Raw genomic sequence first — 22,056 nt, forward strand, 5'->3', positions numbered from 1 at the left:
AACTATTCCCCAATATTAATTGAAATCTAAACTTATAGATACACAGCTGCTTTTTCAATAAAAATTGAACTCGCAAATTTACTTACCTTGACATTGTTCATTTCCAAACTTACATTGTTAAAACACATTCTGATGGAACAGACAAGTACTCTTAAGATGACATTATAAAGAAGCTGAAGTTTGGGATCGACAACATCTAAGTAGTTTCTAAAGACCAGGTCGTTTAATAATCAATTTAATTTTCCATTGGTACTAATAGCATATATACCCGTTATTAGCAAACCTCTTTTTGTATTGATATTTTTATGGTGACACTATATATTCTTGTAAGCTTGCGATTAAAGATACCACAGAGTCTGACACGTCTATTTCATATCTTGATATTTTATTTTGAAAGACATTAATACTTATGGTAATTTAACAGCACAGCTTTGTGAAAATTGTGATGGCGTAAACTTTTTTTTGTCAAAGTCTCTTACTTATGCAGCAATATAACATCCTTAGCATACGGGTTTTACATCTCTTAGTTGATCCAATACATCAGGGAATGTTCTACGTAGAAATATTTTCTAAAATGAGGTAAGTTATTGACAGACAAGTTGATGAAACCAATATCAACAGTCTTTGTTACATTCATCATTTTGTACATACTATATCCGATACAATGACATAATCAGCAAACACGGTCAATCATGAAGTCAAATGCTGACTGGTGTTTTTAATACTGATTACACATGTATTAGTCCATTGTTTCTACAATGAATTGTCGACGGATTTTCCCGTTATATCCCAATCATGACAAGGAGCACAGGGCAGCAGAGGATGCTCACTGCATCATGGCACCTGATCCCACCTCTGATGTCTTACACATTCATGCTGCTCTGCTCCTAATTTGTAATGTCGTTTTAACTTTTGAGCTCGAATACTTTCGAACATTTCATTTACAAAAAATCGGCTACGATCTTCAGTATAGAGTGCATCAAAAAGTGTTGTCAACGAGGACCCGTTTACAAGTTTACGGACGAACGATGCAAATATCGACTAGATAAACCACTACCCGGTTATAGATATTATTTACTAATTAAATCAGGTAGAAGGAAAATGTGTTGGTTTTAAAAGTATAGTTACATGAAATCAGTTTTATTTACCGTTAGTCCCGATCTAAAGTTACGCAAATATGATCAATTAGTTATAGTTGTTTTTCTGATCGAATGTTTACAAGATTGGGAGATTTTGATAAATTATTACTTTATTCATACATGTAACAAGATGGGTAATCAGGATGCTGTCCCAGAAAAGCTTTGAAATATTCTAAAAGAATTCTCTGTTTCAATTCAGCAAAGTGATTTGATTTTTGAGTATTTATCGCTAGCAAGGTCGTTAGAGGTGTAATAAAAAAACCCATCCGATTAATCGGGTACTCAATGAGTAAACTCGTAACTGCTTGCTAAATCACTGTCCTGTTTGTCAACATTAGTAAAATCATTACATCGTTTTATTCACCTTGTTTAACACCACCATTCTAAAGATGTGCGAGGGGTTACCAAAAAGTTCGTGGACTATAAAATTAGTACTTTGTTGTCTGAGCTTACAAAATTTTCATGGAATATAAAACAACAACAACAACAACCACAAAAAATGTTCAAAATTTTAGCTTGATAGGTTCATTATTTGCCAAATTATTTCAAAATAAGAACGATATTATATCATCACCCGGCGCCGTCGCCGTTTAGTTTTATGACGTCCGACAACGTCATTGTTTTTAAATATCTTCTTCCTCTACCTCATACACTTATTTTGATGAAATTCCCTTAAGCTGAATTAGGATTCAATCCGTCTTGTTTATATGATTTTACAATACCATGAAGAGCGGCTTTTAATGCACATAATATTGCAAATGGATTTAAACAATGCGAAAGATCCTCGCTTGATGGTGCCAGCATTTTTTCATATTTCGCTTTTTGGAGTTCAATATCTACAACGCATGATCAACGTCATTTTTTTTTTGACGTGATAAATTTTTCACACCTTGACTACAAATCGACATTAACTGAGCATTCCTTTTCTCTCTGGATCTATTTGGCATTAAGGAAAAAAACAAGTAATCTGGATGCATATTATTTCTCCGTAGCCAGTTTAAACATTTCCTAGGTCTATACCATTTTTTCAGGGACATAACTTTATAGAATGTTATAAAAGGATACCCCTCCCCGTTTTTGACGTTATTTTCAAGCAATATTTGTTTGGATACTCTATGTAAAATTTACGATAAAATTTCATGGAACTTCCAGGATTAGATAAAAATTCCATATTTTATTGAACAATAGCGTCCCAACACACACCTGAATTAACAGAATTTTCGGATGTCAAAAATTCATATCAAAACAGTTTTTTCTTAGTTACACTTAGGTCAAAAAACGTTGTTTTCGAGGTTACGCCGCCTGGACATATCATTGCTTTCAAAAACATTACTAATTTATTAAAAAATAAAATTGATGATTTGTGGTTTATTCTATAATTGATATGGAGAAAACGAACGGTATTCAGTATCAAAGTCCTTAAAACAATACAAAATAAAGCAATGCAAACACGGACCCAGGAAACATCAGAGGTGGGATCAGGTGCCATGGAGAAGTGAGCATCCCCTGCCGACCGGTCACACCCGCCGTGTGCTCCTTGTAATGATCAGGAAATAACGGACCAAAATCTGTTGTCAATTCAGTGTATAAATAATGGACTAACAATTGGTATGAAAAACCTCAATGACCCAATGATAAATTGTATTTGCTGACAAGGTCATTCTATAGAACTTAGGAAATGATAACTTTAAACGAGACTGCTGATATTTTTGTTTCATCAACTTGCTTGTCAATAATTTACCTCGTTTTAGAAATTGTTCATACGTAGAGCATGCTCTTGCGTATCGAATCAACTGAGATAAACTAGACTGTTGATATTCTTGTTTCATCAACTTGCTTGGCAATAATTTATCTCGTTTAAGAAATTGTTCATACGTAGAGCATGCTCTTGTGTATCGAATCAACTGAGATATATATACTCCGTATGCAGATGATGAAGGTTTATTGCTGCATAAGTAAGGGAAGTCGACGATAGAAAAGTTAAAGTCATCACGTTTATCATATAGCTTGGTTATTAGATTACCATTAGTGTCTTTTTCAAGTAAAATATCCAAGTATGAAACAGAAGTGTCAGAATCTGTAGTATTTTTTTATCTCAAGCTCGTCGGGATATATCGTATCGACGTAGGAATGGAAATTACCATTATTAATTGACAATATTAGATATATCTAAATGTCGAGTTGAAGGCCACAGCGAGTGTTTTCTTCTTTTCACGCATTAGATTTTGCATACATTCTGCTTCATATGAATATAAAAATAAGTCTGCTAATAACAGAGCGCAATTTGTACATATGAGAATTCCAATAGATTGTTGGAATACCTGGTCTCCAAAAACCACATAGATATTGACAATCAGAAATTCAAGCATCTTCTTGATGTCAACTTATGAGTATTTATGTGTGCAACCAGAATCTGTTTTAACAAAATAATTTTGGAAATGACTAATGACGAGGTAAGTAAATTTACGAGTTCCATTTTTATTGAAGAAGCAGCTGTTAATGATATCAAAAAGCCTGGATTTTAATTTGTCGTGGGGAATTGTTGTGTATAAAGTTGAAAAGTCGTAAGTTTTTAAGCTGTTGATTTTTGTAAAGTCTTGTGATTTTAAATTGTACAAAGGTTCTTTAAAAATTTTTTAGTATCCACATCTGATTCACGCCACTTCTTGAATATATAGTTGCACAGTATTCTTGAAGTTTCTCCTTCACTTCTGTCAATATCTTAGTGAGGAGTAACGAAAGAGGCTTGGTTGAACATTTACTGGAACCTGCAATGTATCTTTGTTTGTAAGGATTCTTATGAAGTTTCGGAATCCAATATTTACAAGGTAATTCAAATTCATTTTGGCTCTGTGGAATATTAAAAGTATTCAAAACTGACAGGTGATTTTGAAGAATTTCTTCCTTAGAAAGGGAAGTATGAGTGTAAGTGGGATTGCCACTTGTACAATTAAATCCAAGTTCTTCTAGAATGCAATTTATATAATGAGCCTTACAAACGAAGACAATGTTGTTACATGTACCTGTTTTGTCGGCAGGAACCAGTACGTACTGAACGTGTAATCTATCTAATTCTTTTTTCACTTCTGGTTTATCGAACACAGAAGCATTGATGGTTTTCATATTGCCCCTCAATCTTTTAATACGTGACTTTAACATGGATCTGATGCATTTAAGCCATTCTGACAAGGTGTCAACGTCTTCTTTTTTATATCTGGCCCATCGTGTGGCGTAATTTTCAATAGAATCCATAATATTTATGAAATTCCAACGCCAGTTGAAAGATCGGGGTTCCCTATATTTAGGACCTTCTAAAATAAGTGATCTAAGGTCCTCATCATCAACTATATTTACGTCACCTGTAATAACGTGTCCAGGAGGACTATAGTTATAGGGCGAAGAAGAACATGAACACAAAGGAGGATTATGTTTCAGATAGTCGGTATCCAGGCCATGTAATGTTTTTGTAATTGAAAAGTTTGGAAGCAGTGGTCGATGTGCATTTGTAGGAAATACAAGGTGTAGTCTTTAAATTGAAATAGGGTGGAATGCAAGACTGGACCCTTTTTTGATTAGTAATATTACTTATATTAACCGCGTCAATTCCTTTATTGGCATATTGAAGTTTAAGGAAAAGACGGATTGTTTTAGCTGCATTTTCTTCCGTGAAACGTGCGGGTTTAAAAAGCCTATGATATGCAATATCCATAATCAAAGATCCGAGCCTATATTCAGGTGACGAGGAATCTAAAATTGGATGTTCCTTGGCCTTTTCAAGAAGACTATTTAAAAGTTTCAAAGGGACAGAGTAAAGTTTTGTTCGAATATGATGTAGACCTAACTGTTGATTTACATAAAGTAGTAATGAATCAAAAGAGACGTCGTGTATTGCAGATAGATAGAAAGATGATGCTAATTAGATATTTCAAAACTCATTCATGTACCTAAAGCGGTTTAAATTTAATAACGCTAGTCCACGAAGATTTGATACTCCCTCGTAGTAGAACGAACCTGACGTCTTCTACAAATGTCTTTATTAATAATGCAATCTTTAAAACAACTAATCATTATTTTTAAGGTCCGTGGGAAATATATGACAAACAAAGCTCTTGCTTGGAAGAATACAAAAATAAATCTTCTATTTATATCCCTTTTGAATATCTTACATGATTTAGATGAAATAAGAATAATTTACCTTAAAGTTTTGACAAATTTGGGGAGGGGTGGTGGTCCCTCGTAAACCCTCCTTCACCACAATTATTTATTTATGTTAACATGCAATCTATCATCAAGAGAAATGATGACTGGCGTTTTCATACTAATTGTAAAATCATTATTTTAAAACTGAATTGTCTATAGACAATTTCGCAGGTTTTTTGACACGGTGGGTGTGACAGATCGGCAGGCGATGCTCACTCCTCCATGGTGTCTGATCCAACTTCTGATATTTTAAGAGGTCCCTGTTTTTCCTGCTCCTATTTGTTTCACTGGATGTTTGTTATTGATGAATATTCGTTATCTTCATTTTTTTTTTCGAATAAAAAACAAGAAAAATTAAATATTGAACTTTGTTTAAATCTTTTTCAAATAAATAGCATAACATTTCTGTTGTTTTCCTTATCTGTACAAAATTATATTTAAATCAAGATAAGTCCACGGTAGGTGATTTTTTTAATTTCATTTTTATTTTCGATTTGAAAATAAAAGCAAAAAATAAAATAAATTTATTAACATTATTCATTTTTTGTCTTTCTCTATTCATTATTAAAATTTTGTAATTTATATTCAGCAAAATAATAAATATTATAATGAAAGGATTTGTGGCTGATTTTGGTTAAATGCAGCTGTGCAACATATTTACCTATCATTATTTTGCTGGAGATTAAAAAATAATACATGAACGCGTTTTTGAGAAACACACACATCTAATAAGATGTTTATGCGCCTTTTTGTAGTGAGTTGTTTTATTTCATTTATTTCTTTTTAAATTTGTTACTATTTATGGAATCTATAAGAAACAATATTCCTTATTGGTAATTTATATCAAGTTTTAGAGAGATGGTTTTTAAAATAAATCATATTTCTAGGTATTACTTAGCTTTTTTTATTATTCAAGCTTCCGTTGGTCATTTGAGCTTAATTATGAAAAAAAATACTTTTCTTTTATTATTGAATATCTGAGAAAACATTGCCTTAACTATGGTTTTAAGTAAGCAGCTTCACTGTTCATTCTTTTTCCAGGTTCTGTTGGTGATATCTATCATATTAGCGAAGAATCCATGGAGAAAGAAGGGTAACACTAGAAATGGAATGCGAAAAAATATCGCTCACTAAAGGCCCCTTTTAATACAACGAACAATTTCTTCTTAGACTTAGAAAAATACTATTGCAAAAAAAAAAAAAAAAAAAAAAAAAAAATGAAGTTGATAACTGAACCGGTCAACAAGGGGCGCCTGCCATACTGTTTTAAGGCAACATATAGTGTCGAATGAAATTATTGTTCTTTTTAAAGTATGGAAATATGTGAATGATGAATAACTGAACATATGTAATATTATACAATTATTGCTGTTTTTTGAGGTCTATACAATGATTTAGCCATCTGAGGAGTACAATATTGTACTTCGAAGATGACTAAATAATTTTATGGACCGAAAAAACAGCAATAATTGTTTTATTATATGATTCACTGATAAAATGATACAGCTCATTACTTGTTTGCATTTAATTATGCCCTAGTCAAATACAAGAGAGAAGCAGAATTAAAATGTAGATAATCCTTACCAGTCTTATCAATATGAAATGTTTTTTTTAATCAATTTTAGTTGCCTTTAAAAAAAATATATGTAATGTCAGTCTTTTTTATAGAATAGATTTTGAAAGGAATGAGTATTATCAGGGAAAACTGACTGCCAAAAGCCAAAAATTGTTGTTCAATAAGAGTTGGAGGGGGTCCCTGCATCCCCTCTTACCACCCTCACCCAAAATTATGTACTCGCATATGTTTTGTTCACATAAAAAAAGGCATAGTCGTTTAAATAGCTTTCCAAAACAATTTGTATAAATTTGGTATTTCCCGATCTATTTTTAGATCAATGTAGAGGAAATAAATCCTTGTATTCACCTGGAACGTCACGTGCAGGTCAATACAACGTAGTATTTTTCTAACATAGTTAGATCTCAGCCAATCAGAGAGATGGAAATTATTCAATCATATAATAAAAATATGATATACGTATCATGTAATTTTTGTGATATTTATCCCCAATCCAGCATAGGTTTAAACTCTTTCAAACTAAGCGTCGCAGTATAAATTAGGAATGACCCGGGATGGCAGATATTTACCGAAAATACATGGAGTATATCGATCGAGGACACTAGCCAGAGGTCGATATAATTCATGTATATGAGATCAATATCCGTCATTCTGGGACATTATAAATGCATATTGACCTACATTGAGTCAATATTTATTGTATTATATAAATGAATATCTTGCTAATGTTTACAGAGATAGTGTTAACATACATAAGTTGAATCTAAATGTTTCAGAATTTCTTGAATGTTACTCACAGGAACTTGTTTCGGTTATAATTTTAACCCATAACATGATAATAACGCAAGGTATCTATCTCCGAATAACACAGAGTACACCCCCCCCCCCCCCCACCCGATTGAGAATTGCACTCATTTACACTTGCAGAGGAAATGCACTGACAAAATATTAATACCTATCTCTTCTACGATAATTTATCTGTACAATTATACATGGCATGCTTGTCTTTATTTTCTTTGATCTCCTTAATCGCGTAAACAGCGTCTGAACTCTGCTCGCCGATTGGAAAAGTTGAATTCAACCATGAAATAGTATGTGCTACACATGTACTCATTCCCCCCAAAAATGTTATCAGATATCCTTGTTATGCTCTAATTGTTTCGTATTCTCAGCCTTCTTCAGATTTCTTCACTATATCTTTTAAATTTTCCTCATCTTCAACTTGCAAACTGTTTGACTAAAGCGAAAGTGAAAACGTGGCAGCTGGTGCGAGTCATTATCCGCTTTCAGTGGTCGTTATTAAAAAATAATTACTTCGTATTGACCAATCAGATTACCGAATTTCACAAAGTTATATAATATAACGTTTTAACGCAAGACATATAACGTAGCAATACATTTCAAATACTAGAGCAATACTTATACTTTCATTTAAAAACATTAATTAGGATTTAAATAAGGTTTTGTTTAAAACGCAATTAATCCCGTAAGCAATTATGGTATATTTGATCACATACCAACCTATGTTTATATTCAAATAGCTTACCTAAAAATGAGACCCTTTTTCAAACTTAATTTTTTGACTTATTTATTTCAAAAATTACTGTTACAGTACTATAATTTTAAATTATGCATGCAATGCTTTATTTTTCAAACCTCTACGATATAAACTGACTACTAAGTAACTCATATTGAAATTAAGCTGATCGTGTATTTGTGGTCATGTGACAAACTTGTCTATATATACAGGGTTAAATACACATTGGACATTTCAAAATGATGTTATTTGAGGGAAACATTTGCAAGTGTAAATATTCAGATTTAATCTATTAAGAAAATAATAAGTCAGTTTTCATGCAAGAGATTGTATATGTAATGATTAAACCTACTGGTATTATTTATCCACCATTTTGTGATCTGGCCGATATCTTTAAGCATTGCGACGTCATAATTAACATTATTGTTGTATACAAGAGGTAAAAGAGGTGAAGTTTGCTTTTCGGGGTGGAAATATGTGTTACATAGGAAAGCTGTGTATCAGACCAGATTCTTCCCGCTGCTGTAAATGTCCACCGAGCTGGACAGGACCGAAGTGTCGCCAAAAGCTAGGTAAGGGTCGTTCATTTTACATCTTTTATCATCATTCAAGATCAAAGAATCTGCTTCAAAGATTTGTACTATTGTACAAAATGAGGCGGATTAAATAATTTTTGTAGCAAGTCATTGTGGCCTATCAAAACATTTTATGCGCTCGATCCAGACGTGTTATATATAAATTTAGAGCAAATATAGAGATAAATTACGGGTTGGATAAGTAATGTAAATGTTTGATCGGTATTTTTTCTTCAATATATTATCTTTAGAAGGATTCTGCGAAAAGCTACACACATTCAAATTGTTTTACTTGTAATTACTTGTAATTGAGCTTAGCAAGTGAACCGTCCCTGGTAGCTACCAGCTTATTAGTTCATTTGATATTTGATAATGAGTAGGATCTGTTAAATAAAGTTTGAAAAAAAAAAAGAATTGAGCTTTTTTTAAAAAAAGAGGAAATAGGTTGAAGACGGACATATATTAAAACAAACATAAAATTTCAAGTTGCAAACTTCAATTATAGAACAATCACAATATTTATGTATTTTTTCATTCCTTTTACAGACAAGGAATCTGCATGTCGGTCTATGCCATGTAAGAACGGTGGAACGTGTACCGATACAGACACTTCTCATGTGTGCGCGTGTAGCAAAGGATGGACAGGACAGAACTGTGCAGGTAGTTATCATTGGCACGAGACTTTATCGAGACCCAGTCCTGTTTGATTATTGAAGTTTGAGAAAAAGATACCACTATTATGCTTAAAGAGGAATGCATATCGATCTATTTACATCTCTTTCCGCAAGTAATGACGTTTTTGTAAGATTAGATAAGTATCTATCATGTTCCTCTGTAAAATGAAATGAGGTTAGATATTTGTTTGAACCCCCCCCCCCCCACACACACAAAATATATCTTTTGTTAAACAAAAAAGACAAAAAATACAGGTAAATATCAGTATCTCGAACATGGGATATCTCGAATACCCCGCTAATGTCGAAGTCAATCGCCAGTCACGGCCGTTTTCTCTCTATATACGATTTTAAAAACACCTGATATCTCGAACACGGTAATCTCGAATACCCCGCCTATGTCGAAGTATATTCCCAAGCTCGTTTTTACCCGGCTTATCTCGAAGTGCAGTGAATTTTTCGGTCTACTGAACACACCAGGCGTCGTGACTTCACACACTTTCGCCAGTGGCTATTAATTAACACCTTCAAACATGGGGAATCTTAATTAGTCCCAAGCTCATGTTTATGTCGGGTATCAGTGACAGGTTAATTGGTTTGACAGCTCGGGTGTTTAATGTAGTCTATGACCGATAAAACAAACCACTACGCAGCAACTCAGAAATTAAATTACCGATATTGCATTAAATAATATGCTCTGTATAATTAAAATCCTAAATTCATAAAACACAAATATATTTCACAATAAACTTAAACAGTTAAGTTGCAGTGCGTAATGCACAGTGATTGATTACATTCATGTTTATCTGTGTATAAATAGATAACCTTGACCGCATTTGCATTGTTAGTTTCGTAAACTATATGTTCCTTAGTAGTACATGTACTTCGTAATGTTATACATGTAAGCTATTTATATTAAGTACACAGTTTGAATACTGATTATTTTTTAAATACATTTTGCACTAAATTTCATCAAATTATGTTTTTTTAAAAATCGTCTTTTTCTTTTCCTACTGAGAAGGTTTTTCAACTATAACGCTAATGATACATCCCGTTTGACCACGTAAGCATGGCCTGGAAAATGTAAATTCGCTGAATATGCAATAAGGCTTGTTTATTAAATTGTTTTACAATTATACACGATAAAGAAAACAACAATATTTTTTTTTCTTAATATTTATTGCGAATATGCTTGAGACTTTACCATAAAGACTGCATGTATTGTAATACAGAATGGTGTTACGCATGAAGATATATACGAAAAAACGGGACATCGTTGATTCGACTTTGCAAGATAACTTCGGATATCTCGAACCCCAGGATATCTCGCAGACGTGTCCAAGTCCCCTCAACTTCGAGATACTGGTATTTCACCGTACTTCTTATGTATGATTATATCATTCATGTATTATCTTGTTTATATAATATTATAATACTATAAAGATTCAGTGAGTCCTGTCTAGAACTCCTTATATCAAATACACAAATACTCATCTACTAGATAATTCTATGTAAACCTTATCAAATACTAGTGTCTTAAAAATTAATTTAGCATATTAATAATTTTTTTGTTATTTGAGGCACATGTTTGAGTTTAATCTACCCGTACTTTAAGATTAAAAAAAAAAACAACAGTTCCAGCTGAAAAAAATTTAAGTTCAAATATCTATATTTGAAGGACATATTTCATGCACCATTACAAGTCAGAGTAACGAAGTATTTCACCTGAAATATTGTCTTCGTGCCTGATTATACACAAAGTCCCTAAAAACATGCTGCAATGATAGACTTTAGAGGTGCATTTTTATTCTGTATACTAAAGATTCATAATGTTACAAATACATTTATTATTTATAAAGTGCCTTTTGTTTTCCATTTTCTCTTTGTCTTCGTTTTTAAAAATAATGTTTTATATTCAAATAATTCCTCAATTCAGAGATTATTTTGTAAGAGGAAAATTACTTTTGTAGATTTTAAGGGTGCCTTCAAACACGAATACGTATTTATGATTATGAGGAACCACTACTATGCATCCAGTCAATCGTCACTGATTTACATGACAACAAATACTCCAGCAATTGTAGAAATCACCACATCAAACAATCTGAATCCCTCCCTAAAATCCGCCATTGACCAAACCATCTTTTTTACCTCCCAACTTAAAATTCCACTACCTCCTGAAATGCAAAGCATGTCTTTCAAGACAGAACCAAAAGCCGTTAAAATTCGCTCAACAGAGGCTATAACCCTTGTTCTATTCGACAACAACTATTCGCAATCCAACGACGGTTCTCTGATATCCCCAGTAGAAAAACTCGGCACTCTGTATGTGGAAGTATCTTCTGATCCTTATGATGAAAAGCATCCAATTTACAATAGTGTATTTGGTATTGCTGCTTTGGAGGACGACACATTGGTTAAGATAGACGTGTTGTATTATGATGCAGAGATAAATCAAAGCTTTACAGACCCCAGAGTAGTCACCTTGAATAATTTGGAGACCATACAACTGGAGTACGAGGTAGATTTATCAGGAAGTTTAGTCGAGTCTTCTAAACCCGTGGCTGTGTTTTCTGGAAATAGATGCAACATGTTTCCAGAATCGATAAGATGTAGTCATTTGATGGAACAAATGTCCCCAACTAGAGAATGGGGCAGTATGTACATTGTACCAGCTGATTTCAACAGCTGGGGTTCACGTTTGATCATAATGACTGACGAGTCCTCAAGCACGACAGGCAAAATAATAGTAGGTAAATCCCAGCATGATATTACTCTTTTTCCGAGAACACCTTTTGATTTTACTTTGAAGGCAAAGGAAACAGCAGTCATCTACATCCCTCAAGTCCGTGCCTCAGTAACCAGCTTTGTAAAAGGAAATAAGAATAATGGTAACTCTGGTTCTCCATACATGGTTAAGATTCCGAAAGTTCCTCAGACCAAAAGTCAATACACCATCCCTATTCCTGAAGGCTACCTTACTAATTACGTAACAATTATGATCGACAAAAGTTCCAAATCTGATCTTCGACTTAATGGACAAGCTATAAAACAAACAAAGATTCTTTTTGAAGACGAAAATATTCTGAATGATGGGCGGATAGGATCGATTCTAACCGTGGAAGTTTCGCCTGGTGTTTTGAATCTAGCTACAACATCAGGTTCTCCGTTTGGTTTGCTTGTCTTTGGTTACCGGTATCTAGATTCCTATGGATTTGCAGGAAATTTTGTTTAAGAATAAATAAGTTCAAACGACTGAAAATACATTGTGATGTTTTCAAATTTACATTTATATGTAAAAATGTTATTTTGGATAGAAAGAGCATCAACCGAATCCTGTCTAGATAATTGTTGGGCATCTTACGACTTCCAATAATAACTATTTTATTAATGAAATTACATGTATAGAATGTGTGTCCATACTATATCCATACTATATCATGGTTTCTTAATAAATGTGTGTCAGTAATTATAACTTTCAAGTAATAATCTAAATTATTTCAAGGAAAAACTATATGTGAGCTAAAACATCATTCATAAAAATTGAAAGTATGCTCAGGTAGAGAGAATAAATTTGCAAATTTTCCTATCAGTTCAAATGTATCATTTTCCCAATCTGGCATGCAAAAATCTGTGATAACTTTTTGTGTCATTTACTAACGCTTAAAGGAATCAATTATGCAATGAACCCCATTAAATTCCCTGGTACGTACAAAATAAATATTTTTAAGCCTACAAGCGAACTTTTCTGTTCTAGTCCTATGCCATTAAAAATTAACAACTAAAGGTGTTTTCGAGATTGTGACATATCCAAGTACATTCATCTAAGGTTTCATTGTTAAAGTTTCCTAAATGTAAAATGTTAATTCACTTATTTAAGAAATATTGAGTGGAATCTTACTCAAAAGATATCCTCTACCGGCGAGAATTTAATTCGGTTGGAAAAATAAGTAAAACAATTCACAGATTTTGATAACAAAAAAAAAAAAAAAATAAAAAAAAAATGTGTTTGCAAAACAATGATGCCCTCGTATGGCAACATAACGAGGATTAAACTTTTCTTAGATTGCAAATAAAAAATAATAGTACCATAAGTTTGGTTCTCTCACAAGAATACTATTGTGAAAAATAAAAGCCTTAGCACCACTTGTTTAAAAGTTATTGCTAAGGATAAGCTTTTGAAAGCTAGATCTGACCCCAGTGGGCCAAAGTTATTAGAATCAATTTAATGTCTCGTCATTAGGATAATTTTTTTTGGAGTATGAAAGCATTATCTCTAACACTTCAAAAGTTCTGGTCATATTTTGCTTTTAAACGCAGCTCAAACTACAAAGTCTAGGTCAAAATGTCTTGATATCCAGTGAAAGGTTACATATATATGTGAAGCCCAAGCTTTTTCCGTTTAAAAGTAATGACCAAGGATAAAGGTTTCTGAAGAACGTAAATCTCCAAGGTCGAGGTCCAAAGGTCGAGTTGGTATCAAATAAAAGGTCTTGTCACATTAAAGTATTAAGTTCTAGTGTCTACCGTTCAAGTTATGAACAAGCTATGAAAACAATGCAATTGTAAATATGACATTGACACATCTGACGCATTTAATTAAGAAATAAGGTACCATTTTTTGGGGGTATGAAAGGCTTTATAGTAGATTTGATCACGTACCGACTTCATGGAGAAGGATATCGAAATAACGAACAGTATTCAATCTCAACGTCCATTAAACAATATATAAAATAAGAGCAGAGCAAACACGGACCTCCGAATCATCAGAGGTGGGAACAGGTGCCATTGAGGAGTGAACCTCCCTTGCCGACCGGTCACACCCGCTCTGTGCTCCTTGTCATGATCAGGAAATAACAGAAAAAATCCGTCATTAATACAGTGTATAAATAATGGACTAACAATTGGTATGAAAAACGCCAGTCAGCATTTGACTCAATGATAAATTGCATTTGCTGACAAGGTCATTGTATCGACCATAGAATTTACGAAATGATGATTTTAAACGAGACTGTTGATATTCTTGTTTCATCAACTTGCTTGTCAATAATTAACCTCGTTTAAGAAATTGCTCATATGTAGAAAATGCTCTTGAGTATCGAATCAACTGAGATATATATACTCCGTATGTAGGTGATGAAGGTATATTGGTGCAAAAGTAAGGGAAGTTGACGATAGAAAAGTTAAAGTCATCACGTATATCATATAGCTTGGTTGTTAGATTATCATTAGTGTCTTTTTCAAGTAAAATATCCAAGTATGAAGCACAAGTGTCGGACTCTGTGGTATCCTTTATCTCAAGCTCACCAGGATATATTGTGTTGACGTAGGAATGGAAATTATCATTATTAATTGACAATACGTCGTCGATATATCTAAATGTCGAGTTAAAGGCCACAGCAAGTGTTTTCTTCTTTTCAGGCATAAGATTTTGCATAAATTCTGCTTCATATGAAATAAAAATAAGTCTGCTAATAACGGAGCGCAATCTGTACCCATGGGAATTCCAATAGATTGTTGGAATACCTGGTCTCCAAAAACCACATAGATATTTTCAATCAGAAACTCAAGCACCTTCTTGATGTAAACTTCAGAGAACTTATGTGTGCAATCAGAATCTGTTTTAACAAAATAATTTTTCAAATGACCAATGACGAGGTAAGTAAATTTACGAGTTCCATTTTTGTTGAAGAAGCAGTTGTCATACCCCAATGTCATACCTCAATGAAGCCAAATATGATGTTTTATTTCTTACATTTATATTTTACGTTTTTATTCAAAATAATAAAATCAGTATTTAGACTTTGATTTTGAGTGGCAAAGTAACATATCCATGAGGTCATGTGACGTCACAGTCGGATCTTTCCAAATTGATCGTCCAGTTTGCTTTCCATACGTAAGAAAGTCTGATCATTTGACCAACTGCATGTCATTGAAAATTGAATTTCCATTGTAAAAGCATTGTTATATAAGGAAAGACATCAGCAAATGTAAATATTGTTCAATGAAGTACAGATCATTTTTTGTTCATTGACTATGAATTTTATAAAGCAAATTATATAAACATGTTGCGTAGAGTCATCAGCGTGAAACTTTTGTTCCGTGCCATACTTCAAAAATATATTATATGAAGGTCATTGACAAGGCAGGGTCTCCGGAGAAAAAAAGGTTTAATAAATAATTTTTTTCACTTAAAAACAGTCATTTCGAGTGATCTCCCATTTAAAATTCTTTTATCGGTGAAAATAAATAAATCGTATGATACAGAGGTGAGCTATTGAGTTTTTATCGGATAGAATCGACTTACAGAAAGAAAGAAAAGCATTTGGCTTTGTTGTATATTGTGTTAACAGGTCAACAGGTAGTTATAATCCATAGCTATGTTAGGAAGGGCAAATATGTGACTTATGCTGAAAGTGATGAAAGCTAGGTAACCGGATGGGAACTTGTTTCCAATAACGCTAATCACGTGACAGAAACTGTTGATCATTATGAATGATAATCAAATATTAAGGAAAGTAACTAAAAGTAAAACAAACACTAATGGAATTCCTGTGTTTTGTTTATATATTTTCATTTTCACCAAAGATATATAGTGTGAATTCACCATGCATCGGACACCCTTGTACTTCAACAAGTTCTAGCGATATCCCTTTATTGAGAAAATATCCCCAAAAATCGATTTATAGGAATAATTGAGAATTCATCATGGATCGGACATTGTTCACCATGCATCGGACAGACGGCATCATGACCGGAAAAATATCATTGATACCTTTATCACAGTGCTTTAAAATCCTTGATATGGATGTATTTTCATCTTTTACATAAGAAATAACCCTAAACTTAAATTTAATTGACTATATCGTTGCACAAATGTAGAACGATTCAAGAGACCTCACTCTGCTTTAGAAATGCTTTAAATTGCTTATAATGCGGTACTTCGCGCCTTCTTCTCGAGGTTTATCATACTCTGGTTTTTAGAAATAAATTCCAGACGTCATATATCGATAACTTGTATTTTAACTTAAAATATATAGTTTTTATTTTCTTTTTCCGCAAAATTGCTTACCTTTGCATCGAAAAGTGTCCGATGCATGGTTATTTGTGTCCGATGTACGGACCAGCTCTAATAAGAATTAAACAAACATTCAAGTGAAATTTCATCATAATTTATGTAAAATTACTAATCCCTGACAAAATTCACCAAAGACCGACTCGTTCCGTGGAAGTCGAATTTAAAAGAACGATAACTCTAAAACTTGCAAAATCATAAATTTCGGGTAATTCCCCTTTGATGGTGTAAAGTATGACGTAAATTCAAGGCCATTATCGGTGTATTTTTATCACAACATGATAAACACAATCGGTATCATTAAAAAAATTAAATCTTCATCTTTAAGACAGAAATAGAACTCATAAGTTGAAAGAGACTTTATTGCCTAAAGTTGTCCGAAGCAAGGTATGTGTTCGATTCATAGTGAACTCACCCTACATGTCATCAGAAATAAGGATACAACAATGTATTTATTCAAAGCGTCTATGAAATAAATGAATTTTGGAGAAATCGTATGGTTTAAAATAATGCATTGAAAAATTTAAAACATTTATTCGACGAAATCTTAAAAAAGGGCTGGCTTTGTGGATTAAACAAACCAGAACTAGGCATGTTTGGTACCATTAAACATGTTCAAGAGTTCTTAAAATTTTCTTTACTTAAGCCAGGAACCTTGCCCATGTGTTTTTATGTTCAGGTTGACGTGTCTTACATCGAGGAGCCTCATTCTATCGTTTTATAGCACGTGCTTGCGTGTATAGCATTTTTTGAGTATGCTTAAAGGAAATATGCAATAGCTTGCTACTGCTTTCCGGAAATTGAGAGTGTTTATTTATTATTATTTTAACTCATATTTATACTAGGTGAAGTCACATAGATTTGATTTTGAATGCAAATAATTGCATTTTACACAAATAAACTGCAATTTCTATTTGAGGCAAAGCATGTAACAGTATCAAGAAACAACAACATACACAATCAATTAACCATTACATTTTAATCCGAAAAAAGGCAATTTCTTTTAACATTAAAATTTTATAAATTACCTCCATGTAAAACATGTGAATGTCAAAAATTAATACCAAGTGAGGTATACTACATTATTACAATTATTATAATATAGCAAATAAATAGTCAATAAAAAATAGCTGATAAATAGTGTATAAAAATACTCACATGTATATTCTAGAGAATAATTAAATTCCATACCATGGAGTTTTATTGAATGTTTAGCCTTTATTTCGCATATGAGTTTTTCCTAAAAAAAAGACCAAAATATAAATGAAAATCAAAAAAGTCATTTATAATAAGTAGTGGTAGCTACGTATAAGATATGTTTATTTTCACACCAGATTGAAATTATAATTTACTATGTACATGTATTAGCCTAAAACATCAATATGCAGCTCATAACGAATGGGTCATTGGAATAATGCCATATTGAAGGGTTATAAGACATAGGTTGATTTAAACAACGAAGTTCAAAAGTCCTTTTCATTTGACTTATTCAATTTTTGTCTTTAATTATGTCAACTGATGCTTGAAGTATCTATCAGGAATGATAAATCTTTTGGTCATCTGTCTTGTCACCGAGATATGGGGTAAAACATACAGGTACCCCCATCGCCGTTTAATAACTATAGCCTCTTATGTCAACAAAAATATTTATAAATCAGCTAAAAAGTAAAATATTCCTTTTAAGAACAATTTTATCAAAATTTGTACATCCGTTCCTAATCATAAACATAAATTTTATTCTCACATTTAATTCTGAATATTTTTTTTACAGAAGGGGGATGTTCACTACTAATGATACGACTTTCCTGGCTGCCTATTTCTACTTAGAAAAGATTATAAGCAAGATATACAAAGTCTTGCAAGCAAAACTATGTTTATAATTTCATATACAAATCAGTAGCCTGTGTTGATTTTTTATTTTAACTGCATACCTTTATTCGTACATGTATGTAAAAAATTTGCTGTCAAAACGAATGTAGGAAATTCCCATCTGCATATCACACAAATTGTGCACAAATAAAAACAATGAACGAAAAGTATCATTTAATGACATGAGAGCAAATTATTTGCTACGTTTTCTGTAAATAGGTAACAAAAAAATTGGAGTTGTACCAATGCAATCATAAACGTATAGTATCAATATAACATCCTAGGTAAAATATAATTATCTGAAATGACTGGCATTCGACCTCGAGCTTGTTTTTATACTGTATAAATCTCAATTATACGGAAGCCCATTAGTGCAAACCAAAAATATATAAAGAAAAAGCGGAATTAATATATAAAGGAAAACCAAAAATATATAAAGGAAAACCAAAAATATTTGAAGGAAAACCAAAAATATATAAAGAAAAACCAAAAATATATAAAGAAAGACCAAAAATATATAAAGAAAAACCAAAAATATCTGAAGAAAAACGGAATAAATATATAAAGAAAAACGAAATTAATATAAAGAAAACAGAATTAATATATAAAGAAAACAGAATTAATATATAAAGAAAAACGAAATTATTACATAAAGAAAAACGAAATTGTTAAAAGTAGAAAAACTAAAATACGGAATTTATTGAGGTGCACTGTAAGGGTCTGAACCCATAAATCGTTAGTGCACCGCGTCTGATAGACCTGATTTTGTTTCAACAATTAACAAGCGTGGTGTTTGCCTTTACATTCACCTTTTCCTATATCGAAAACACATCCATTACAATACATGAATGGGGAGAATTTAATCTATGATATCTAATTGCACAACTATTTAAGAAAACATGAACTTTAAGATTCTGTTGTTGACAACATTTAACATTCAGGAATCCCTTATCCATTATTCAACTATCGCACAATATATTCATTAAAAATGTTGTAAAATAATACGTTATCGATCGGACTTGGGTTTGTTTGACATTTTTAAAAAAATTGTTTAAAGAGAACAGGTGCAAAAAGTAAAACAAGTCAAAGTGGTTACAAGTAGATTTTTATGATTGTTAACTATATTAGAAATAAAGCAAATCACCTTCAGTTGATTCTTTGATCTTATCAACGCATAATTAGAGGTGATATACTGGCTACTAAGTACTTGCTCTCACATATTATAAGTGTCCAATTCTGAATATGTACTATTTATGAGTCAGTGGTACTATAGTTCTTGCTCTCATATATTTTAAATGACAAACTCTCAATTTGTGTATTTATAAGTCGGTGACAATGCACACACTTGTAAATAACAAATCCCACAAAGTAATGAAATCATATTTCTTATAGTTTCAACAATCTAAGATTAATGGGTACACAGATTTGGACGCTAGGTTTAGTTCGTGGGAATCCAATAATACGATACGCAAGGTCGTGACCTTCTAGCTGAGCTCAAATGGGCTACTACAAAGCCCAGTAGTGCAAACCAGAAATAAATAAAGAAAAAACGAAATTATTAAATAAAGAAAAAACGAAATTATTAAATAAAGGAAAAACAAAATTATTAAATAAAAAAAAACGAAATTATTAAATAAAGGAAAAACGAAATTATTAAATGAAGAAAAACGAAATTATTAAATAAGGAAAAACAAAATCATTAAATAAAGAACAAAAGGCCCATGGGCCCAATCGCTCACCTGAGCACTGTGGCTAGGAAAAAGTAGAAAAAGTATAGAAATTGGTTTATTATTAAAAAGTTTAAATCCAAAAGCAATCCAATGACCAATCATGGCTTTGGTATTATTTAGAACATAAATTTTAAAAGAATGTTCCTATATATGTCTATGTAAAACTTTATTAGTCATTGTGGCTCCCCCCCCCCCATCCCAGGGTCATGATTTGTACAAACCTGAGACTACACAAGCTGAGGATGCTTTCATAGAAATATGACCAATTATGGCTTTGCAATTCATAAGAAAAAGTTTTTTTTTTGTAATTCCTATATATTTTTATGTAAAACTTTGGTTGGCCATTGTGGTCCCGCCCTACCCCCAGGGGTCATAATTTTAATAAACTTGAATCTCCACTACCTGAGGATGCTTCCATATAAATATGAACATTTATGTCTTTGCAATTCTTGAGAAGAAGATTTTTAAAGAATTTTCCCATATATTTCTATGTAAAACTTTGGTCGGCCATTTTGGCCCCGCCCTATCCCGGAGGTCATGATTTGAACAAACTTAAATCTACACTACCTGAGGATGTTTCCACATAAGTTTCATCTTTCCTGACACAGTGGTTCTTGAGAAGATTTTTAAAACATACCATCAAATTTTCATTAATTCCCAATTATCTCCCCTTGGATGAGGGCGTGGCCCTTCATTTGAAGAAACTTGAATCCCCTTTATCCAAGGATGCTTTGTGGCAAGTTTGGTTGAAATTGGTTCATGAGAAGAAGTCGAAAATGTGTAAAGTTTACAGACGGACAGACAGACGACGGACAAAATGTGATCAGAAAAGCTCACTTAAGCTTTCAGCTCAGGTGAGCTAAAAACGAAATTATTAAGTTAAGATAGCATCGTTGATAAGTTTAACAAAACAAAACGCGAGGATAAGGGTTCCAATCACGCGTGGTTCATTCCACAATGAGTGTGTCTTCAGCGCCAGACAGGGACATGCTGGACGAAGAATTTTAGAAATGTCCACAAAAGAACAAAATGCCATTTTAGAAATGTGTTCTTGTTTTGCGACGTCCTTATGAAATGAGGGGAATGTAGAAGTAAAAATAGTCACGAAGTAATCAAATCATCCTTGTTTTTGTTTCAACAACCCGTGATTTATGAATAAACAGATGGGGCGCTAGGATTATTCCGGAGGAAATTTTTTAATACGATAAGCAAGGTCTTGACCTTTCAGCGATTCAAGCGATTTGAATTGGATGTCATTGACTTCAATCAAGCAGAAATATCCACCCTCATGATCCTCTTTGCACAATGCTACACATCAACAAATTACGTATACCGCTGAACAATTATTGACAATTTACTTCTAACATTACATTGAAGTATTTGCTTCAGTTGATGTTTTCTCTTTCTACCTCACTCTTCTTTTTATTTAATAATTTCGTTTATCTTTATTAAATAATTTCGTTTTTCTTTATATATCAATTCTGTTTTTCTTTATATATCAATTCTGTTTTTCTTTATATATCAATTCTGTTTTTCTTTATATATTAATTCCGTTTTCTTTATATATTAATTTCGTTTTTCTTTATTTATTAATTTCGTTTTTCTTTATATATTAATTTCGTTTTTCTTTATATATTAATTTCGTTTTTCTTTTTATCTCAGATAAGTGCATATAAAAACA

The 22,056-nt window shown here is 32.4% G+C and overlaps 1 protein-coding gene across 1 annotated transcript; it reads left to right on the forward strand.

The window, feature by feature from the left end:
- Nucleotides 1-8,896: 8,896 nt before the first annotated feature.
- On the forward strand, nt 8,897-12,980 carry LOC134269268 (IgGFc-binding protein-like). The gene is made up of 3 exons (XM_062751469.1): nt 8,897-9,024; nt 9,574-9,687; nt 11,672-12,980. The coding sequence occupies exons 1-3, from the start codon at nt 8,928-8,930 to the stop codon at nt 12,934-12,936; spliced, it is 1,476 nt and encodes a 491-aa protein (XP_062607453.1). The 5' UTR covers nt 8,897-8,927; the 3' UTR covers nt 12,937-12,980.
- The last annotated feature ends 9,076 nt before the right edge of the window (nt 12,981-22,056 follow it).

Source organism: Saccostrea cucullata, unplaced genomic scaffold (assembly GCF_032062105.1).
Source record: "Saccostrea cucullata isolate Sc308-1 unplaced genomic scaffold, CSIRO_AGI_Scuc_v1 ctg1018, whole genome shotgun sequence".
NCBI lineage: Eukaryota > Metazoa > Mollusca > Bivalvia > Ostreida > Ostreidae > Saccostrea > Saccostrea cuccullata.